Source organism: Macrobrachium nipponense, chromosome 30 (genome assembly GCF_015104395.2).
Source record: "Macrobrachium nipponense isolate FS-2020 chromosome 30, ASM1510439v2, whole genome shotgun sequence".
Lineage (NCBI taxonomy): Eukaryota > Metazoa > Arthropoda > Malacostraca > Decapoda > Palaemonidae > Macrobrachium > Macrobrachium nipponense.
In genome coordinates this window covers 60,600,820-60,619,432 of record NC_087218.1, presented here as the reverse complement: position 1 = coordinate 60,619,432, position 18,613 = coordinate 60,600,820, and the positions used below count along the sequence as shown (strand labels likewise).

At 37.3% G+C, this 18,613-nt stretch overlaps 1 protein-coding gene across 1 annotated transcript in view; it reads left to right on the top strand.

Annotated features, from left to right (window-relative positions):
- Nucleotides 1–18,613, top strand: part of LOC135202565 (histone-lysine N-methyltransferase SUV39H2-like) — a 294,666-nt gene that overhangs the window by 260,794 nt on the left and 15,259 nt on the right. Inside the window, exon 11 of the mRNA XM_064232058.1 lies at nucleotides 9,909–10,086. Coding sequence (XP_064088128.1) covers nucleotides 9,909–10,086 — 178 coding nt within the window. The remainder of the gene's footprint in view (nucleotides 1–9,908; nucleotides 10,087–18,613) is intronic.

Sequence of the window (18,613 nt, the reverse complement as noted above, 5' to 3'; positions counted from 1 at the left end):
CTGCCATTCATATGCCACACCCAGCACCGTTTCTGCCTGCGCCCTTGTAGGAGCTCCTGTGTGTGATCCCCTGGCTGCAGCCGACACACATGGTCCACTATTTGACGAGAAGTCGGAATCTGAGCGCGGGCGGATCATTAAGGGCGGCGGCAGGAGCAGGACGACTGAAGTTGGCCCTTCTAACATCTGCTCTTTCCTCTAGTGGCAGATCTGGAGCTCGGGGCAGGGGGCCAGTGATGGAAGGCCACTCATCGGGATTAAAAGTTGATGAGGGCATTCCCTTCTGCCGCCACTCTGTCTCTCCTCTTGCCAGATGTTGCGGCTGGTTAGTGAACCTCTTGAGGACATTCGGGGCCCCACGCACCAACCGAAGGGTACCACTGACGTGCACACCTGCTTCATACAGTTCCTGGGCCAGGGATACCAAGTTATAATAATTATCCATAAACAGGTGGTATCCCTGGTTATGGAAACAATCCACAAGACTGAACACAGTGTCACGCAGCGTGGAGAAGACCCCGGAATACACTGATTAGTCCATGACGTATCCAGTGTTGGACTCCGTAATAAAGAACAATTTCACACCATATTTCTTTGGCTTGGGGTTATACACTTTTATGCTCAGATGTCCTTTGTAAGGCATCATCCCCTCATCCAAAGAAAGGTTCCTGGTAGGAACCACGAGAAACTGGCACCGTTCACGAATGTACTCCAACATTGGGCAGACTAAGATGAGGCAATTGGGGTTATTCCGGGGTATGGCCCTTTGGTTGAAGGCGTTGAAATACTTGTCCAACAGCAGGAAACTATCACAGGGCATAACGCCGGGCACATTGGGTGCACTTAAAGAAAAAATTCCACCTCCAATATTGCCTGATGTCGGCAGCAGGCATCATTCCACAAAAAATATGGAGCCCCAAAAATGCGCCATGTCGGCGAGGTTGCAGCCCCGCCAGTGATATGACAATGTCGTCTGTAGTTCGTCACGGCAGTACTGAGCGTAGTCCGCTGTCTCTGCTACCAGGTATTCCAGCAATTCCCACGTAAGGAACAGCTGAATGAACTCCAGAGCAGTGAGAGGAACAGGTACGGTGAGCCCAGGTGCTGCCGTGAATGGGTGCATGTTAGGTGGGGTGGGGTCCTCTGACCACCCCTCGTCGCTCTCGGACGACCGACCTTCACGTTGGCTGGCGCGACGCTTCGACCTTCTACGTGCTCGGGCACGGTTTCGCACTCGAAACCCCCCCACTGGCCCATCTCCCTCACTTGGGCTCTCGCTTTCTGTGTTGTTATCGGCGACAAAACACAACGATAACTCTTCCTCCTCCTCCTCAGATTCCCCCTCATAAACACTAAAACCACTAAACTCCAACTCACTTTCAGCCTATGAACCTCATACAGACATTGGGGGCAATTATTCATCATTACCAACATCGGGAGTGATGTCCTCGTCACTAGATGACCAACCGCCATCAAAATGAGGACTTGTGACATGCTCCCAATCAAGCTCTATTAAGTAATCGTCAATGTCCTTTGGTTCGAGGCCTCCCAAATACCTACGAACGCCCCTCAGGACACCCCGATGCTTCCTAGGGGTTATAAAAGGCACACGAGACTCATGTTGTGGTGCTTGAACACTTTCAGCCACACGAGGCCTCACGGAATGGCGTTGAGGAACGAGATCATCTTGGGTGCTTGATCCCTCGCCAGCATCCAAGTCCAAAACTCGTCTCACACGATTCCTCCTGAGAGGTAAAATGCACAAATACCCAAACTCTCGCAAAAGTTCGGCAAAACACGATTGCGGCAAAAGATCGCTCTCGGACTACGCGTCGCTGATGCTTGCTGGTACGAGAAGAAGGCATTTCGCGCATGCGCGCCTGAGTAATGCTTGTAAACAAAACAACAGCTTGATCCGTGAGCTCCCAGCATCCCTTGAGGCACGTGATTCAAAAGTTTTTGCCTAGTAGGCCTATAACTATTTTCCGCAAATTTAAAAATATATATTTTTTCGTTGACGCACAATACGTCGGTTCGGCACCCCCGACAGACAATTTTCGTCTACGTTTAATACATCCAATCTGCGTTTAAGGGTTTGCTTAATTGACGTGTGATATGTCAACGCAAAATTTTTTTTTTTTAATTCGCGGAAAAATAGTTATAGGCCTACTTGGCGAAAACTTTTGAATCACGCACATTGAGGGATGTTGGGAGTTCACGGATCAAGCTGTTGTTTTGTTTACAAGCGTTACCCAGGCGCGCATGCGTGAATTTCTTTCTTCTCGCACTAAAAAGCATCAGTGACACATCTCAGAAATTATTTCGTCACTTTGACGTAATTTTATATTACCCGTTACATAGTTTTGTATATGGAAATGTGCGCAATTTCATGTAGAATACAACAAAAAACAACCCATTGTTGTAGCTTTTATCAGATTGAAATATTTTCATATAAATCTCAATAAGTGCCAAAATTTCAACCTTCGGTCAACTTTAACTCGACCGAAATGGTAGAAAAATGCAATTGTAAACTAAAACTCTTACATTCTAGTAATATTCAATCATTTACCTTCATTTTTGCAACAAATTGGAAGTCTCTAGCACAATATTTCGAATTATGGTGAATTTTTGAAAAAACTTATTCCTTACGTCCGCGCGGTAACTTGGCCGAAAAAATCATAAATTCTTTCGTCTGATTGTCGTAATGTTTGCACCGTTTTATATTAGCTGTTACATAAAGTTTTATATATGAAAATATGTGCAATTTCATGTAGAATACCACAAAAAACTACCCATGGTTATAGCTTCTATCAGTTTTGAAATATTTTTATATAAATAACGATAAGTGCCAAAATATCAACCTTCGGTCAACTTTGACTCGACCGAAATGGTTGGAAAATGCAATTGTAAGCTAAAACTCTTACGTTCTAGTAATAATCAATCATTTAACTTCATTTTGCAACAAATTGGAAGTCTCTAGCACAATATTTTGATTTATGGTGAATTTTTGAAAAAAAAAAAAAAAAATCTTTACGTCAGCGCGGTGACTGCCGAAAATCTCAGAAATTCTTTTGTGACTTTGTTGTAATGTTTGCACCGTTTTATATTAGCCATTACATAAAGTTTTGTATATAAAAATGTGTGCAATTTTATGTAGAATGCAACAAAAACAACCCATGGTTGTGGCTTTTATCAGTTTTGAAATATTTTTCATATAGATAAATAAGTGTCAAAATTTCAACTTTCGGTGAACTTTGACTCGACCAAAATGGTAAAAAAAACTCAATTGTAAGTTAAAACTCTTACATTCTAGTACTATTCAATTATTTACCTTCATTTTGCAACAAATTGGAGGTCTCTAGCACAATATTTCGATATATGGTGAATTTTTGAAAACTTTTCCTTACGTCCGCTCGGTAACTCTGCTGAAAAAATCATAAATTCTTTCGTCTGATTGTCTTAATGTTTGCACCGTTTTATATTAGCCGTTACATAAAGTTTTATATATGAAAATGTGCGTAATGTCATTTAGAATACAACAAAAAATAACTCATGGTTGGAGCTTTTATCAGTTTTGAAATATTATTATATAAATCCCGATAAATAGAAAAAAATTGACCTTCGGTCAAATTTAACTCGACCGAAATGGTCGAAAACTGCAATTGTAAGCTACAACACCTACAGTCTAGTAATATTCAATCAATTACCTTCATTTTGAAACAAATGGGAAGTCTCTAGCACAATATTTCGATTTATGGTGAATTTTTGAAAACCATTTTTTTTTTTATGTCCGCCCGTTACGAATTCATGCATCATATTGTGATAATATTTTCTCTGTGTTGCTTTGATTGTTTTACAATTTGTTATATACCAAAATCATCGCAATTTAGTGTACAATACAGCAACAAAAATAATTAACTCATTAGCTTTAACCGTTTTGCTCACAGCCCGATTTGTATACAATTATATATGATTTTTTTTTTTCGCTGTCATATGTTTCAATATTTATAGATGATAATATTTTTTTAATTTCTGATGGTTGCATACTAAACTTCCGGCAATGACAAAAAAAGGAGCCAAAAATGAACTCTTAATCTTGAAAACCAAGCGTGCTGTGATTTTTTGAAAAAAACTTTTTCTGCTTAGGCGCTCACTCCCGAACGCCGCCGGCATACGGGAGAGACTTTCGCAAATACTGGCTCGGTGTTTAAGGGTTGGAGAGGCTGCTGTGGTAGTGTATTTCACTCGCCCCAGATCCATACCGACACCTTTTAATAAGGTGAGCGAGTCAGAATATTCTGAAATGTCCAATTTAGCAGTTCTCTGGTATTATAGCAATATTTTACCTTAGAAATAGCGCTAAAGGAATGTATTTCATGGAGCGACATGGCTTCCGAGCCCAAAAATAGATTTTTCCTACGTCAAAATCCCTTTATAAGGGTACAATTGTATCGTTGCAAAGTATTTTTACTCTGTTATGTTTAAATCAAAGTTGTGGAGATGTGGGGTGCAGAACCAAAATTTTAGTAGTGATGCCCAGCCCTGGATTTTCATTGTATTTGTGAACATTCTTTGTAATAAGTGATGTATCCTAAGAAAGCAAGTGGTAAGGTTAGCAGTGAGAAGAAAAAACACATGATGATGGGGATGAAACATGAAATTATCGAGAAACATGAGGGTGGTGTCTGCGTGAGTGAGTTGGCACGCGATTACGAGCGGAGTACATCGACGATATGTACAATCCTCAAACAGAAGGATGCTATCAAGAACACAAAGGCTTCCAAAAGCATGACTATCATGTCTAAGTTATGGATAAATATAAATGATGACATGGAGAGGCTTCTCTTGCTGTGGATTAAGGAGAAGCAGCTGGCAGGAGATAGCATTACTGAAACAATCATCTGTGAGAAGGCCAGCGCAATCTATGAAGATTTGAAACAAAAGGAAGCAGCTGAGGGTGGGGAGACATCAGCGCCAGCTAGGTAGACTCTTAAAGCTAGTCGTGGATGGTTCTATTATTTTAAAAAGCGAACTGGGATCCCCTCAGTTGTGAGGCATGGGAAGCTGCAAGTCTTAAACTGTGATGAACCAGACCTTTTTTGGAAAAAAATGCCACAGTGGACATTCATCACAGCTGAAAAGGAGAAACTGCCGGGACATAAACCCATGAAGGATAGATTGATTCTAACCTTATGTGCTAATGCCAGCTTTCAAGAGACAAGATTTTGAAAGAAAAACTTCAAGTGATGTGGCGAGCTAATGCAAAGGCATGAGTTACCAGGCATTTTTTCATGGAATGGGTAAATCTGTCCTTTGGTCTGGCAGTCAAGAAATATTTGCTGGAAAAAAATCCTCCCATTGAAATGTCTTCTCATCCTAGATAATGCCCCTGGCCACCCTCCAAGTCTTGAAGATGACATTCTTGATGAATTTAATTTCATTAAGGTTCTCTATCTCCCCCCAAACACCACTCCTCTCTTCCAGCCCATGAACCAACAGGTCATTTCTAATTTCAAGAAGCTGTACACTAAGCATTTGTTCAAAATATGCTTTGATGTCACAAATAATATCAACCTCACCCTTTGTGAATTTTGGGAGGGCCATTTCAACATTGTTAATTGTTTGAAAATTATTGATGATGCATGGTAGGGTGTAATGCGAAGAACCTCAAATTCAGCATGGAAGAAATTGTGGCCTGATTCTGTAGCTGAAAGGGATTTTGAAGGGTTCGATCCGCAGCCTGAGGTCTAGCCCGCTGTGTTGGAAGAGATTGTGTCTCTAGGACCGAAAGTCCATGGGGCTGGAGCTAGATGAGGCAGATATCAACGACTTTGTCAAGGAGCATCAAGAAGAACCCAGGATTGAGGAGTTGATCAAGCTACAGACGATGCAACATTCGATGTTGCAAGAGATCAGTAACGAGGAGGAGGTCGAACCAGAGGAATTTATTTCTTCAAGAGAGATTAAGGGAGTATTGGCTAAGTGATAAGATGTTTCTGATTTTATTGAAAAGAAACACCCTGATAAATTGTCTACTGGTCATGCTTCAGCTCTTTTTAGTGAAACTTGCCTTACTCATTTCTGCAACATTTTGAAAGGGAGGCAGAAACAAAGCTCCTTAGATAGGTTTTTGTTTAAAAGGCCTGTGGCAAGTGAAAGTGAAAGTGAGGCAAAAATAACTAAGAAAAGTTAAGAACAGTAATTAAACACAAATAAAAAAAAAAAGTAAAAAAAAAAAATACGGTAAGTTCAGTTAAGTTAATTTTAAGTGTTACATTATGTGTAAGGAACAGTATTAAATATGGTTCCCTCCAACCTTCTCTCCGCCCCTTCCTCCCTCCCTCCCTCCCTCCTCCACTCACACAGCCGTTAGCCGCTATCATCTGTCTCGAAGGTAAGAACTCGTAGTAAAACCAAATTTTATTTCATATCACAGTAATCATTTATTATATTTTGTGTGTACAGTATGTCTATACAGTATAGCAATTAAAAACATGTTTTTTCCACTGTTATTATACAGGGGGTCCTCGAGTTACGACGTTGATCCGTTCTTAAGATGCGTCGTAACACGATTTTCAGCGTAAGTCGGAACATTGAAAAATACCACATGATTTAATGTAAATACCTATCAATAACAACGAGAGAACAATTCCTTACCTTTATTAATTTGATTGGCTTTCACACTGGAGAGGAAGCTGCGGTGCTGGAGAGACTGGGGGAGGTTAGTGAAGAGAAAAAGAACTTCCAGAAGTTGCACCAATAACCTTTCCATTTCAATTATTAGACCACTACGCTGCTTAGTTATCACTGTCGCTTTCATAGGAGCAGATCCTTTCACATGTTCAATGATGCGCTCTTTATCTTTGATAATGGTAGCAACGGTCGAACGGCTAAGGCCAAGCGAGCGGCCAATGTTTGTTGGCGTTTCTCCCTTCTCAGATCGCTTTATAATGTCCACTTTAATTTCCATGGTGATGGCCTTTCTTTTCTTCGATGCACTACCATCAGAAGAGTCCGCCTTGCGCTTGGGAGCCATAACAAAGAGCAAAAAGTTACAAAAACGATACAACACGAGGGAGAGAGAGGCAGTGTAAACAACCAAAATGGCGTATGGGCGAGGAATGAGCGTAGCGAAGCGACGCCGTCCTCTCCCCCACAAAGCGTATTCTTCCGCCGTGCGCCCGGAACTAGTTCGCGTTTGTTTACGTTGCTTACGACGCTAAACCGCGTAAGACGGAACGACGCAAAATATTATTTTTTATATTTTTATGGGGGCGCGTTCGTAACCACGAAACATCGTAAGTCGAGACCGGCGTAACCTGAGGACTTACTGTAATTGATTTGGATATATTTAGAGGGCCGGAACGGATTAAACTATTTCAGTTTAATATGGGAAAAATTGAATTGAGATACAAGCAAACTGACTTGCAAGATCAGTCCAGGGACGAATTTTACTCGTATCTCAAGGTATTACTGTATTTTGAATATATATTGCAATAGTGTTCCTTGATACTGCTAGGCATAGATTATTTTATTTTTTTAAGCAATAACAGGGTACCACTGATGGAAGAGATTCTCAGGCTTCACCAAATCTATAACATAAATTCCAAATATTTGTGTCGAGAAATTTTAAACTGAACACTTGGAACATAATCACCTTTATTTTGGGCTGAATAAAGAAAGTATGAAGAGAATTTTTTATGTTTAGGGTTTCATAAATCTCTTCTGAGATAATGTATGAAATCTGGGGTGCTTTTTTTATACATGAAATAAACTACTCAGATTTTATGTTATAGCAGTTTACTTGACCACCAAGCTAATAAAAAAAAATTAGTAACCTTGCATTTTGAGTTATGAATAAATTATTACTTGATAAACATATTAATAGTACAGTCTGACCTCAAATCTGGCACTCCATGGTCTGGCAACTCCCATTACATGGGATATTTTTTTAACCACCTGCCATTAGTTCTTGAGTGGCTATGAGGGTGGCTGTACATATTTTATTTTTTGGAATTTGGAACTGAAGCTTGCTCCATAAATACGCAAGCGCAGTTTATTTCCAACAAACACATTCTTTGAAACTAAAAAATAAAAAGTATACAAATGAACTGTAATTTGCATAAACTATGTATATATCGTATCATCCAATGTATGTACAGTAGATTACACTCAGTTTTGGTATATGTGATTGATAATTCATATAGTATCAGAATTAGCTTTTAACTATGCCTAGAAGCAAATGTTCTTTAGGTTAAAAGCAAATCCTTATACGTACTTTAAATCTGGCTTACAACCTTGTGACTGTCTAAATATTCATTACTATATCTTATAGTAATTAACAACCACTTACTACTGTGTGCAAGATACTGGCGTAAACAACAGCAAGTACTGACAAATAATTGAATCTAGAAAGGGTCTGCTGATTTCATTTACTAACACATTTATTGAGGGTTGCGTTACAGTGGTCGACCTGTTAAAAATGTCCTAATTTTCAATGTTGACTTCCATAAATGAAAGTGAATCTTTATTCAGCCTTAATGCAGTGGGGAAGAAAATGTTACAGTGATTGTTAATAAAAATAAAAGTTGTGCCCATCCTTAACACCACAGAGAAGAAAGTGGTAAGAAAGTTTGCTCCACAAAATTGACTGTAGTAGTTGTGGGAGAAACAATTAATGCACAGGCCACAAAATCTTTTAACAGAGGCAAAAAGCAATATCCTATACTGGCTTTAAAAACACAGCTTTGCTTCATTTAATTTACAGCATTTATAATTATAGTGAATTGCATTTTTAAACCCAGCTTTGATAATTTCAAAAAAATAGAATCTAAATGCATTTCGTGTAGCAACTAATGGCTTAAACGATGATTGTATGTAAAATGCTATCAGCTGATGATTTTAAGAATGTAAACATTAGCAGAATGCTTGTTATGTTCATGAATTATAATACAATAATTGTATGACTATTGGATAAAGTATAATTCCATACAGTAAGTTAAACAAGTTTCACTTAAATTATCATTATTCTTAACACGACTGTATTATTTGACTTTTACAAATAGATATCTTCGTGTAACAACCTAACCAGGGGCAATAGTTTCTCTCTCTCTCTCTCTCTCTCTCTCTCTCTCTCTCTCTCTCTCTCTCTCTCTCTCTCTCTCTCTCTCTCTCTCTCTCTCTCTCTTGTGAAGGTTTAAAGAAACAAAAGCAGCAGGTTTATATGTTTTTGCAGAAAACTACGAGCTAGAAAAGTTTTGAAGTGACAGAAAGCATTGGTAGGTGCCAGATCAGAATTCAACAGTTTGCTTATATGGTGGTTTAAGCTCCAGTGTAGTGAAGGTGTAAGCATTTCTGGGGGGATGCTTGTGGAGCAGGCCAGAGTTTTCATAAGGAACGAATGAAAGTGAATATCCATAAGCTTTATTCTATTTTTGATTACACAGCAATATGTATGTGGAAAGAGCTGGTGAAACTGTTTACAAAGGGGGTTTTTAAAGAGGGATTTTTGTCATCCAGGATATTTTGTGGTCTGTCGGTAGTCTTGTCCCAACGGTGCCAGTTTTAAGAGCTAAGGCTGTACTTAAAAAAGGAATAAAGTCATTTTTTACTAAAGGTTTTTTCTTTTACTCTTTGTGCATCTAGGAGGACAGTATTTTGTAAGTTGATAATTTGCATGTTTAATTAATGTGCTGAAGTAGTCTCCTGAAGTTCACAAATTGTAAGAGATTACTGTTGACAATTAAAGGCAGGATTTTTAGTTGGTGACAGTGAAACAGAAGTATGAAGTTGCATGTGTAATTTTTTTTATTGTAGCATAGTTTAAACATTGTGACCTAATACACCAAGGAAATATATGTTGAGGTCTCTTGATATCACTATTTAATTTGAATATTTCTTGTTTACAGTGTGACCCTAACTTAGTGGTTTTCAATGTATGGGTGAACTGCTTGGATCCAGATCTGCCCAGACTGGCCTTATTTGCCTGTAGAGATATTAAGAAAGGGGAAGAGCTTACTTTTGATTATAATTCTGGAATTGGATCTGAACAAATGACTGCTGAATCATCTAGTGGAAGCACAGAAGGTAAGTCATAAAATTTGGCCTTTATTACAACAACTTTTATTATAGTATTTCTTGTCTTTATGAGCATATCCTTTTTGTATCCATTTGGTCTTTATACCAAGATTAAAGATGTGTTAAATATATGTGACATTATAAGCAGTACAGTGTATGTATGCATATTATATATATATATTATATATTATATAGTATATATCTATATATATATATTATATTATATATATATATATATATATATATATATATATATTCATTGAATAGAATGGCTTTTTCACTGTTTACCAGCTTTTTTGAAATTGATTCATATTTTCTAATTATTTTCTTCACTTCATTGTTCAGGTTACTAATGGACACATAATGGGGTTCTTCCATTTACTCCAGTATTTTTACAAAAACGCGACAGCTGTTTCGTCAACCTATACGTATTGACGTTATCAAGCGTACTGATACAAATATGAGCCTACATGCGTTTTGTGACGTCATGAGGACGGAAAGGTAGTACAATTGCCAGATACCTAGTTTTATATATTTACAAAAGACTATAGTGAAACATAAAATAAGACAAATAAATAAAATGTTAACAGAAATTATATCAAAAGTTGAAAGTAAGTTATTATATACAAATTTTACATAAATATATATTAATTACATATATGTTTAATTAACAAATGTCAGTGTGCGCTCCTGTCCGCGTGTGGTAGTGATCTTGTTCCACGCGGGTGAAGGGCTGCCCTCCTACACGAGGGCAAAGATCGGTCTGCCTCGCGTTGGATGTTAAGGTTTGGGCGTTGTGTGGCGATGCTGACGGCTTCTGATATCAATAAACGATTGTAGTTGCCTTCCTTGTGGATTATTTTGGTGTTTGTGAGAAGTTCTTGCAAGGATGGTTTTTTATTGTGGGTATCCACAAAGTGCTGGTGAATAGCACCTTGGTTTCTGTGGGCCTGCATGCGACGTTTGAGTGTAGTTGTTGTGTGTCCGATATAGCATTTTTGGGGGGACTGACATTGCTCGTCAGCACAGACAAACTTGTAAACTATATCAGATTCAACCTCTTTCTCCGTCGATGGAGCCGTACTATTTTTCATTACCAGTGAGGCCGTAAGATTTGGCTTGCAGTAAATTCTTGCTGTTATTTTGTTATATGGTGCTAGGGGGGTGGTTCCTCTTCGCAGTATACCAAGGAGGGCTTTCCTTTCGTCTTCGTGGTGTTTGTTGTATCATACAACAAACACCACGAAGACGAAAGGAAAGCCCTCCTTGGTATACTGCGAAGAGGAACCACCCCCCTAGCACCATATAACAAAATAACAGCAAGAATTTACTGCAAGCCAAATCTTACGGCCTCACTGGTAATGAAAAATAGTACGGCTCCATCGACGGAGAAAGAGGTTGAATCTGATATAGTTTACAAGTTTGTCTGTGCTGACGAGCAATGTCAGTCCCCCCAAAAATGCTATATCGGACACACAACAACTACACTCAAACGTCGCATGCAGGCCCACAGAAACCAAGGTGCTATTCACCAGCACTTTGTGGATACCCACAATAAAAAACCATCCTTGCAAGAACTTCTCACAAACACCAAAATAATCCACAAGGAAGGCAACTACAATCGTTTATTGATATCAGAAGCCGTCAGCATCGCCACACAACGCCCAAACCTTAACATCCAACGCGAGGCAGACCGATCTTTGCCCTCGTGTAGGAGGGCAGCCCTTCACCCGCGTGGAACAAGATCACTACCACACGCGGACAGGAGCGCACACTGACATTTGTTAATTAAACATATATGTAATTAATATATATTTATGTAAAATTTGTATATAATAACTTACTTTCAACTTTTGATATAATTTCTGTTAACATTTTATTTATTTGTCTTATTTTATGTTTCACTATAGTCTTTTGTAAATATTTAAAACTAGGTATCTGGCAATTGTACTACCTTTCCGTCCTCATGACGTCACAAAACGCATGTAGGCTCATATTTGTATCAGTACGCTTGATAACGTCAATACGTATAGGTTGACGAAACAGCTGTCGCGTTTTTGTAAAAATACTGGAGTAAATGGAAGAACCCCATTATGTGTCCATTAGTAACCTGAACAATGAAGTGAAGAAAATAATTAGAAAATATGAATCAATTTCAAAAAAGCTGGTAAACAGTGAAAAAGCCATTCTATTCAATGAATATATATATATATATATATAAAGCTGACAGTTGGAGTATGTATGTATGTATATATTTGCGGGTTGGTGATGATTCGCCGCCGACAGTTAGCCACCGCCCATACGCCACCGCCAGTTTGCTACTAGCTTTTGGTCACTTGGGTCATTTCGCCACCAGAAATATAAATACAGTGTGTTTTGGGTTTTTTCCCTCTACAACTTTTAATTATTTTAGTCAATTTTATCTTTACTACTACAAGGTGCAAATTAACAAAATAAGATATAAAAAAAAAAAAATTATTGGTTTAGGAAAAATATTCAAAATCATTCAAGATATTCCAACATTGTAATGACTTATTGGTTTACAACAAAAACTAATTCTAAAAATTATCAAAAATAAACAAAAATAAAGAAATAAAAACTTTAGTTCATTTGATAGTTATGGGCTATTCCTCTGAGATATTCCAAAGAGTCTCTTTCACCGTTGTATTCGAGAACAATTTTTTTTATTCTTTCGTCCGCATTTCGATATTTTTTTAGCTTTAATGGTGGTGGGCGCCCCGCTATCAGCTGTTCCATATATAAATCTCTTCCTTTTCGTAATTTCATTAAAGTTCCTATGAATTTCCATATGGTTGGGTGGTTTGCTCCGAGTTCAAAAGCAATTCTTCGATGAGCTGCTTCTGCGTGGTTATTTGTCCGATCTTCATCATTTAAAGTTGTCTCATATTGCGACCATATATCATTGGGAAACAAAGGCGCCCTTTGGCAACTGCCGCGCCTAGTGTAGATACCAATATAGGTAAATTCAAACCAATCTAGTATTGGTAACAGTTCTTGAGGCAAAAAGTCTGCAAGTGCTTCTGTGTAGATGCCAAGGTCACAATGTGGCACAAAAGCCAAAGCAAGTATCATTTTGGCTTTTAAAGCAAAATCAGGTTCGGTGTTGTATTGACGACTTGCTCCAACTGCAGCTATGTGTCTATGCATACTTTGTGCCAAATGAAAAAAACAACCTCTTATTTTGACTCCAAGAAAACATTCTCATAGCACCAATAGCCGCTTGTTCAAAGTCACAATGGATACACTGCGGTCTTACATTAGGTACCAATGATTTAACCATTTCAAACATTCGTACATAAGTTGAACGTTGCTTATTTGTTAGAAGTGTATACAGAATTGGTTGAACTCCAAATTTTTTTGCCAGAATACAAAATACCTGAGAGAATAAAATACGGGCTACGTTGAATGTACCGTCCACAAACCACGTCAATTCTACTAAATAATGTTTCCAGGATTCCAGTCCAAATATGATTATACGATTACTTCCTTGTCCACTATCGGCCAAAAGAAAATATTCTTCTGCTAAGTTATCAGGTTTATAAAACTGCAATTGGAATCTCCAACTGCTGAAGATCAGTAGGGTTTGCTGGCGCTAGGCTAATATCATTCCTTTTTCGTCGTATTATTTTCTTCATGCTGCTTAACATTGGTAAAGATTCTTGGACTGACGAAAGCACATCAGCTATACATTCATATATAAGAACACTAGGTACTTCCTGTGATTCTTCTGCACGGTGTTTTAAATTTGCTTTCACTTTGGCAACTTGTACACTGGCTGCAGAAGCAGAATAGGTGTGTTCATTCATATTCATTATCACAGTGTTACTCTTGGTGTGGATCCGTCCATTACATCGCCCCCTTTGTTCTCAGCGCCAAAATTTGATGCTTGGATCACTCTTGGATGATTTGTCAAAAACCTACATGAAGCCATCGTGCTGAAACTTCTCTTTTCCACGTTTGCTAAGAATGTCTGTTTCCATTTTGAAGACTTAAGGGAGACTGGGAAAAAAATATTAGGTAAAGAAATAATGTGGATTTTTGTTTTGTTTTGTAAACACTCGAACAAAACGACCTTTTTTGCAAAAGTTATTCATTACATTTAACAACCAAACAAAATAAATCAAAACAATGAAAACAAACGACCTATTAGCGTCGGCGAATAATCTTCCGTGAGGAATAGGCGGCGGCAAAACGTCTCGGAGGCGAACTGGCGGTGGCTAATTGTCGGCGGCAAATCGGCCGTGTCGAATGGTCCCATCCCCATATTTGCTTATAGATGGCAAAACTACCAGATCAAACTGAACAAAGTCAGCCCATATTGTAGATTTTATAGGGTATGGTATTTAACCCCGTGGTGAACCAGATATCCAGCCATCTGAACTACTTTATTATTATTTGTTGAGAAAAACAAATGTGAATATTCTGATAGAACTTTTCATGATTCCAAATATGCTTCCATGTACTTTTCTGCAATGATAAATAACAATTTCAGGGGATGGTTTTTAACCATGTGCCATTTTGATTCAAATATAAGGCCAGATATTTGGCCATGCTAACTTGTTTAATGTTAGTGGTAAAGAAAATAGTATTCCGATAGTTTTTTTCACTTGGAATTCAAATGTACTCTTATGTTTCCTCTATGATGAAAAATAATGATGATACAGTGGTCAACTCGTATTCGCGGGGGATGCATACCAGACACACACACACACACACCACTAATAGTTGGAACCCATATAAAAAGGCTTAAAACCTCCTATTTTGTTAGTTAAAACTTAACAAAACCCACTAAAAAATTTTATACCTGGTTTTTTAATAGTTCCATCACTAAAAGTGTATTTTGTGATGAAATTGATTAAAAAAAAAAAAAAAGGAATTTGTGAATATTTCTCATGGAAAAATACAGCGAATGGGCGAATTTTCCGCGAATGATGGGGGAATATGTTCCAGAGAGAAATCCGTGAATGTGTGAGTCCATGAATCTGGAGAACGCGAATATGGTGGGCCCGCTGTACAGGCAGTCCCCGGCTTACGACGTTCCGAAGTTACAATGCTTTCCAATTATATTTATCAGAAATTACTTCCAGGTTTACGACGCATGTTCCTGGGTTACAGCACTTGCAATGCTGATCTGGCAGAAAAAATATGACTCCAAAATGCAAAACAATCAATATTTGAAGGTTTTTTTTAATGAAAAAGCCATTAGAAAGCAGTTTACAAAGTTTTTAATGCATCCAAGCCATTAAAAGTAAAGATTTCTTTGGATTTTTGACAATATTCCGGCTTACAACGCATCTCAAGAACGGAACCCCAGTCGTAACCCGGGACTACCTGTTCAAAGCAAGCTGGCCTCTGGTTACCTGCCCCCAGTCGCAAGCCAGCGGAGCCAGCTAATATATATATTATATATATGCTTAAAAAATCATAGTAGGTACACATGATTTCATTAAATAAGCGAATACCACAGGAAAATGATAGGCAGAAATCCAAGCAATTTTGTCTTTACTAAGACATTGCCAAGGAACGAATGTCTTAGGAAAGATAAAAGTGCTTGGATTTCTGCCTTTCATTTTCCTGTGGTATTTGCATATATATATATATATATATATATATATATATATATATATATATATATATATATATATATATATATATACATATATATATACAGGGGTCCCCCCGTATCGCGGGGGATGGCGTACCAGACCCCCCAGCAAATATGGTAGAATCTGCAAATGTGTTTGGAACCCCTATAAAAACGCTAAAAACAGCCTATTTTGTTAGTTAAAACTTAAGAAAAACCACTAAAAATGTTCATACTTGGTTTTTAATAGTTTTATCACAAAAAGTGCATTTTATGATGAAATTGATAACAAAACCAGGAATTTGTGGATATTTCTCATAGATAAATACAGCGAATGCGCGAATTTTCCACGAATAATGCAGGGAAACGTTCCCGAGAGAAGTCCGCGAATACGGGCGGTCCACTGTATACACACATATATATATACATATATATATTTACATACATATATATTATATATGTGTGTGTGTGTGTGTGTATGTATATGTAGATTTATATATGTATATGATATATGTATGAATAACTTGATCACGAAGTATATAAAACGTGATGCTATGTATAAATAAAGGTTTTTTTGCCACGAAGGAAAAAAATGAAAAAACGAGTTGGCCGAGTACTTTCGGTCCTATTCGGACCCTTTACTGAGGCATACTGATTTTACAAAGAACACCATAGTCAAAAGAAGGCTTAATATACAAACTGACACTACCAAATTAGCCATAAGGGCAATTTTTCACTCTACAGAGAGGAGGAGGAGTCATCGGCTAGCCACACCTTCAAGGATACCCGCGGTAAACAAGTGATTCTTCCAGAAAAACAGTACATTTTGAAAACAACACGGGAGCATATACAATTTAATATCATCAATTTTTACACAAATTTTCCCAACAAAAATTATTATTAATGAAAAGACGAAAGAAAATATAAATATATATATATATATCGAGCAAGAGAAAGAGGGAGAGAAAATATCGAACCAGAGAGAGAGACAGACAGACAGACAGACAGAGAGAGAGAATTAATAACTATATACATGTGGGACTAATTTATTAGTTGTTCATTTATTTTGAGGTCCTTCATAAACATCTTACAAAATATATGGGGTCCAAATGTACATCCCAGACTAAGATTTAGGTTGTTTTTATTAGTGATTTGTATAATTGCCGATTCCAGTAAATTTCTTGAAACATAATCATTAGATCTATCAATTACCGAGGTATCACCCCAATTAACCCTCTTACGCCGACTGGACGTATTTTACGTCAACATTTTCTGTCTCCCGTGTGCCGACTGGACGTATTTTACGTCGACTTACAAAAGTTTTTTTTTTAATTTGCGGAAAAATACTTAAAGGCCTACCAGCCTAAAACTTTTGAATCACGCGCCTTGGGGGATGCTGGGAGTTCACAGATCAAGGTGTTTTTTTGTTTACAATAGTTACGCAGGCGCGCAAGCGCGAATTTCTTTCTTGCCGCACTAAAAAGTATCTGACACATCTCGGAAATTATTTCGTCACTTTGACGTAATTTTTGTACCATTGTAAATTAGCCGTTACATGAAGTATTATATATGAAAATGTGCGCATTTTTATGTAGAATACAACAATAAAATACTCATGATTGTAGCTTTTATCAGTTTTGAGATATTTTCATATAAACGATAAGTGCCAAAATTTCAACCTTCGGTTAACTTTGACTCTACCGAAATGGTCGAAAAACGCAATTGTAAGCTAAAACTCTTATATTTTTGTAATATTCAATCATTTACCTTAATTTTGCAACTAATTGGAAGTCTCTAGCACAATATTTCGATTTATGGTGAATTTATGAAAAAACTTTTTCCTTACGTCCGCGCGGTAACTCTTCCGAAAAAAATCATACATGCGATTGTGGTAATGTTTGCACCATTTTAAATTAGCCGTTATATAAAGCTTTATAATGGAAATGTGCGCAATTTCATGCACAATACAACTAAAAACAACCCATGGTTGTAGCTTTTATCAGTTTTGAGATATTTTCATATAAGTAACGATAATTGCCAAAATTTCAACCTTTGGTCAACTTTGACTCTACCGAAATGGTCAAAAAACGCAATTGTAAGCTAAAACGCTTATATTCTAGTAATATTCAAGCATTTACCTTCATTTTGCAACAAATTGGAAGTCTCTAGCACAATATTTCGATTTATGGTGAATTTATGAAAAAATAAAATTTTCTTTACGTCCGCGCGGTAACTCTTCTGAAAAAATCATACCATTGTGGTAATGTTTGCACCATTTTAAATTAGCCGTTACATAAAGTTTTATATATGAAAATGTGCGCAATTTCATGTAGAATACAACTAAAAATAATTGAAGGTTGTAGCTTTTCTCATTTTTGAAATATTTGCATATAAATCACGATAAATAGAAAAAAAACCACGTTCGGTCAACTTTGACTACCGAAATGGTTGAAAAACGCAATTGTAAGCTAAAACTCTTACAGTCTAGTAATATTCAGTCATTTATCTTCATCTTGAAACAAATTCGAAGTCTCTAGCAAAATATTTAGATTTATGGTGAATTTAAAAAAAAATCTTTCCTTCCCTCCGCGCGCGGATTCTCCGCCAAAAATCTCTGAAATGCGTACGTACCATTCTCGGAATATTTGCTCCGTTTCATATTAGGCATTTCATAGAGTTTTATATATGAAAATGTGCGCAATTTTATGTAGAATAAAACGAAAAATATTTGAAGGTTGTAGCTTTTCTTATTTCCGAAATAATTGCATATAAAAAATATATATATAAAAAAATTCGAAATTCGGTCAACTTAACTCGTCAGATATGGTCGAAAACTGCAATTGTAAGCTAATACGCTTACAGTATAGTAATATTCAATCATTTGTCTTCATTTTGAAAGAAATTGGAAGTCTCTAGGACAATATTTAGATT